The following is a 3,829-nucleotide window of genomic DNA, read 5'->3' as shown; positions in this document are numbered from 1 at the left end:
TATATCATTTCATTCATAAATAAATAATAATATAACATTTATATTATCATTAATATGAAATATTAATATTTCATCAATAATTATAATAAAAATAAATTCAAATAATAAATTGTTAATAATAAAATAAATCAAAACAATAAACAAAATAAATAAAAAATGAATAAAATAAAATCATTATAAAATAAGAAATGATATAAATAATTTATATTCATTATATTTATTTGTATTATTTCATTATTATTCTATTCTTTATTTAAATAAATTAAATAATGTGAATAATTTTATTATTATTAATTATTGTATTAATATCATTTATTATTGATTATTTCTTCTTTATTTTCATTTTATTTTTATTCTTTTATTTACATTCTTTCATTGTATTATTTTATTGTATTTTTAATATAATTTTATTGTATTTTCAATATTATTTGATTAATGTAATGTTTATTATTTTATTTCTTTATCTTCATGTTTTATATTATTCTCTTTTATTACTTCTTCTTATTAAAATATTTCATATCAATATTATTTGAATATTATTATGATATGCATTAACAATGATATACAACATTTAAATAAAATATTCTTAATTTATGAATAAATTTAAATAATAATTATGTTAATATTGTATCCATTTTATAAAATAAATTTATCATATTAATATTTCATATCATTCTCATTTATAACTATTGTTTGTGATTTGAATTTATCAAATTATTTCATTTATTTACTAACTCTGTTATTTGAATTCATGTTAATTTCATTTATAAGAATTACAAGATTTAATGATTAAAATATTGAATAGATATATTAAATATAAATTAATGTAATGAAATTAAATGAAATTATAGAAAATGAATATTAAAAATACATTAAATATAAATATTTCATTATCATTTTATTCTTAATTAATATTGAATTGTAAATGATGTTATTCAAATTAAGATTAAATGATTTAATTATTTGTTTTATTCATTCTTCTATTTCATTGTTCATTCTTATGATTATTTTATTATCAGATAACCAAAATAAGAGAATAAATTATACATATAAATAAAAATCATAAAATAAAAATGAATAAAATAAATTTCATAAATAAAATAATGTTAAATATTTTGTATCAATAAATTACATGCTCTTTTATTTCATATTTCTAATTTCTGTAATAAAAATACACCATTATTCCATCCTTCTTTTCATCTTTTATTATCACTTTTTGATTTACTCCTTTTTATCTTCTTTATTTTTATATTCTCAATTTTCTTATTCTTTTCATCTTCTTCTATTTCTTAATTTCACTTTTTTCTTTCATATCATTCTTTCTCTTCATTTTTTTCTCTTATTTCCTTTTTTCGTTGCCTATTCTATTTATCACCTACTTCATTCTATTAACAATATTTAAATAATATACATCTTCTTCTTGTTTAAATAATTAAATAATGATAAAATGAATTAAAAGAATAAGAAATAAAATAGAAGGACAATAATAAACAAATGATAATCAATTTGATTTTCTTTATTCGATTATTTTTTTCTTTGTTCATTTCTTTAGTTCTTTTATAACATATTATTCTCTCTCATTCGTTCATTACATTATTCCAATTACATCAAAATAAAACATCAATTAAGAATCATTCATTTAATAAAATGTTTGAAAATGTTTTATTAATTTTGTAATTTCATCATTTTCTTTAGATAAATCAATACTAACAATTAAATCTCCTTTAACATCACTTCCAACAACAGAAGCACTTAATTCCATCATTCCATTTTGATTAACTTTAATTGTAAAGTCAATTGTTTGTTCTCCAGCTTTTCCGTTAGGAATTCCATCAATACGGAGTGTAGTAATGTATTCCATTTCATATGAATTAACATATTTACCAAATCCTTTATAAATATTAAATTCTATTGTTGTTTGATTATCGTAGATTGTGTAATATCTTTTTGTTATTCCCTTTGTAGGAAGTGTTTCTCCATCTTCAATAAGTATTTCAAATTTTCCCCCTTCTACCTCTATTCCAATTGGTGTTGGAACAATATCATATATAACTTTATGACTAACACATTCAATTTGTCTTAAGTATGCTAAATATGCTGCCCCTTTTGCAACAGCATTAAGTGGATTAAACTTCTTATCAGAAAATGTTTGTCTATCAAATAACTTAGCAACTTCTTCTCTAATTCTTGGCATTTTACATATTCCACTATTTAGCATTACTAATTTAACATTTCCTCTTTCATAACCCTTTCTTTGAGTAACTTGTTTTATTTTATTAATAAATTCTTCATATATTCCTCTTTTTTCACATTCTTCTTCAAATTCTTTTCTTGTAATAGTAGGATCAATATCATATTTATCATCACAACCATCAGATAATAAATCCAAATCTAGTTCAGTATTATATTCATCATCATAATTATCAGATAATAATAATTCTAAATTTAATTCAGTATCAGTTTTATCACTTAATTCAATTTTAATTCTTTCTGATTCTTCTTTAGTTTAGTTAATTTCTTGTTGAATATTGTTTCTTTTTGAGTCATTACTTGTTTCTGTTTATAATATCCTGGAATAACTTTTTCTATTCTTTTTTTAATGATATCATTCATTACATTATCAAATTCGTTTCCTCCTAAATCTTGATTTCCTCCAGATGATTCTACAACAACACTATCATTTACTATTTTAAAACATGTTACATCTAATGTTCCTCCAAAATCAATTACTACGATTCTATCTCCATTTTTTAATGAATTTGGATATTTTCTTTTATATCCAGCAATAGCCGCTGTTGGTTCATTAGCAAGTTCAACATTCTTAGTTCCTGATAATTTACACGCTAATAATATTGATGCTCTTTGTATATCATTGAATTCAGCTGGAACAGTAACAACAACATTTGATATTGGTTGATTACCAAGTTTTGCTTGTGCAATTTCATATAAATATTTTAATATTATTCCACTAATTTCTTCTGGTTCAAATTCTTCACTTTCTTGAGTTAATGGATTATAACATTCAATATAAGCACTTCCATCATCTCTTGATTTTAATTTGAATGGCCAATGTTCACGATCTTCATAACTAACATCACATTCATCTCTTCCTATTATTCTCTTACTATCATAAATAATACATTTCGTATTAATGTCATATTTAACCTAATTTCCTACAACAACAAATCCAATATTATTTAGTTGTGAAAGACTAACACATGATGCTATTCGTTCTTTTCCTATTTCATCTTCAATTAAGATAGGTTCATTTTTAACAATATCATAATAAGCAACTGAAGAATGTGTAAGTCCTAAATCAATTACAATTGAAAATGACTTTTCTTCTTGTACATTCATTAAATGAATATTACAAGTTTATGTTGAATGTTATGACAAACAGAAATAATATTTAGAAATAAATATCATTTATTTATATTTTATTTCAATCAGATTATCTAAAAATAGAATAATTTATTTTTAGAATAACAAAAACACAAAAAATGAAAATGTTATAAAAATATAAATTATTAATTGAATACAAATATTAACTATTAGAACTTATTGATTCATGGGTTGTGTTGTTTCAATATTTTCTGATATTTCTGTTAACTTTGTATATCGGTATTTGATTGAAATGAAAAGAGAATTAAAAGAGATAAAATTAAAATAAAGAAATGTTTCTGAACTTATACAATAATAAATACTCAATTATTTATTATTGAATAGAAATAAATTTAATCATTTTATTGATTGAAATATTAATTATTATATTAATTCATAATGATGAAAAATTAATTAGAGAACAATTACAATTATCAAATATAATAAT

General features: G+C 20.0%; 2 protein-coding genes across 2 annotated transcripts, besides 14 other annotated features; both read right to left on the bottom strand.

Moving 5' to 3' along the window:
* Positions 1-15: 15 nt before the first annotated feature.
* Positions 16-111: a sequence feature (AT_rich).
* Positions 112-117: 6 nt separating this feature from the next.
* Positions 118-185: a microsatellite.
* A 17-nt stretch (positions 186-202) lies between these two features.
* Positions 203-327: a microsatellite.
* A 5-nt stretch (positions 328-332) lies between these two features.
* Positions 333-419: a microsatellite.
* Positions 420-501: 82 nt separating this feature from the next.
* Positions 502-543: a sequence feature (AT_rich).
* A 26-nt stretch (positions 544-569) lies between these two features.
* Positions 570-666: a sequence feature (AT_rich).
* A 140-nt stretch (positions 667-806) lies between these two features.
* Positions 807-884: a microsatellite.
* Positions 885-1,025: 141 nt separating this feature from the next.
* Positions 1,026-1,113: a microsatellite.
* A 77-nt stretch (positions 1,114-1,190) lies between these two features.
* Positions 1,191-1,353: a microsatellite.
* A 70-nt stretch (positions 1,354-1,423) lies between these two features.
* Positions 1,424-1,475: a sequence feature (AT_rich).
* A 164-nt stretch (positions 1,476-1,639) lies between these two features.
* Positions 1,640-2,218, bottom strand: EDI_072080 (heat shock 70 kDa protein, putative; the record flags this gene model as incomplete). Its single annotated transcript, XM_001736011.1, has 1 exon — positions 1,640-2,218. One exon carries the CDS (start codon positions 2,216-2,218, stop codon positions 1,640-1,642), a length of 579 nt encoding a protein of 192 aa, XP_001736063.1.
* A 251-nt stretch (positions 2,219-2,469) lies between these two features.
* EDI_072070 (heat shock protein 70kD, putative) lies at positions 2,470-3,357 on the bottom strand (the record flags this gene model as incomplete). The annotated part of the gene is made up of 2 exons (XM_001736010.1): positions 2,470-3,120; positions 3,217-3,357. The coding sequence occupies 2 exons, from the start codon at positions 3,355-3,357 to the stop codon at positions 2,470-2,472; spliced, it is 792 nt and encodes a 263-aa protein (XP_001736062.1).
* Positions 2,944-2,965: a sequence feature (AT_rich).
* A 43-nt stretch (positions 3,358-3,400) lies between the features above and the next one.
* Positions 3,401-3,548: a sequence feature (AT_rich).
* Positions 3,549-3,706: 158 nt separating this feature from the next.
* Positions 3,707-3,748: a sequence feature (AT_rich).
* Positions 3,749-3,754: 6 nt separating this feature from the next.
* Positions 3,755-3,829: part of a microsatellite that runs on past the window's edge.

The sequence above is a fragment of the Entamoeba dispar genome, genomic scaffold, assembly GCF_000209125.1.
Source record: "Entamoeba dispar SAW760 scf_1105229459673 genomic scaffold, whole genome shotgun sequence".
Lineage (NCBI taxonomy): Eukaryota > Evosea > Mastigamoebida > Endamoebidae > Entamoeba > Entamoeba dispar.
The sequence above is the reverse complement of the archived record's forward strand: the minus strand, read 5'-3'. Positions and strand labels throughout refer to the sequence as shown.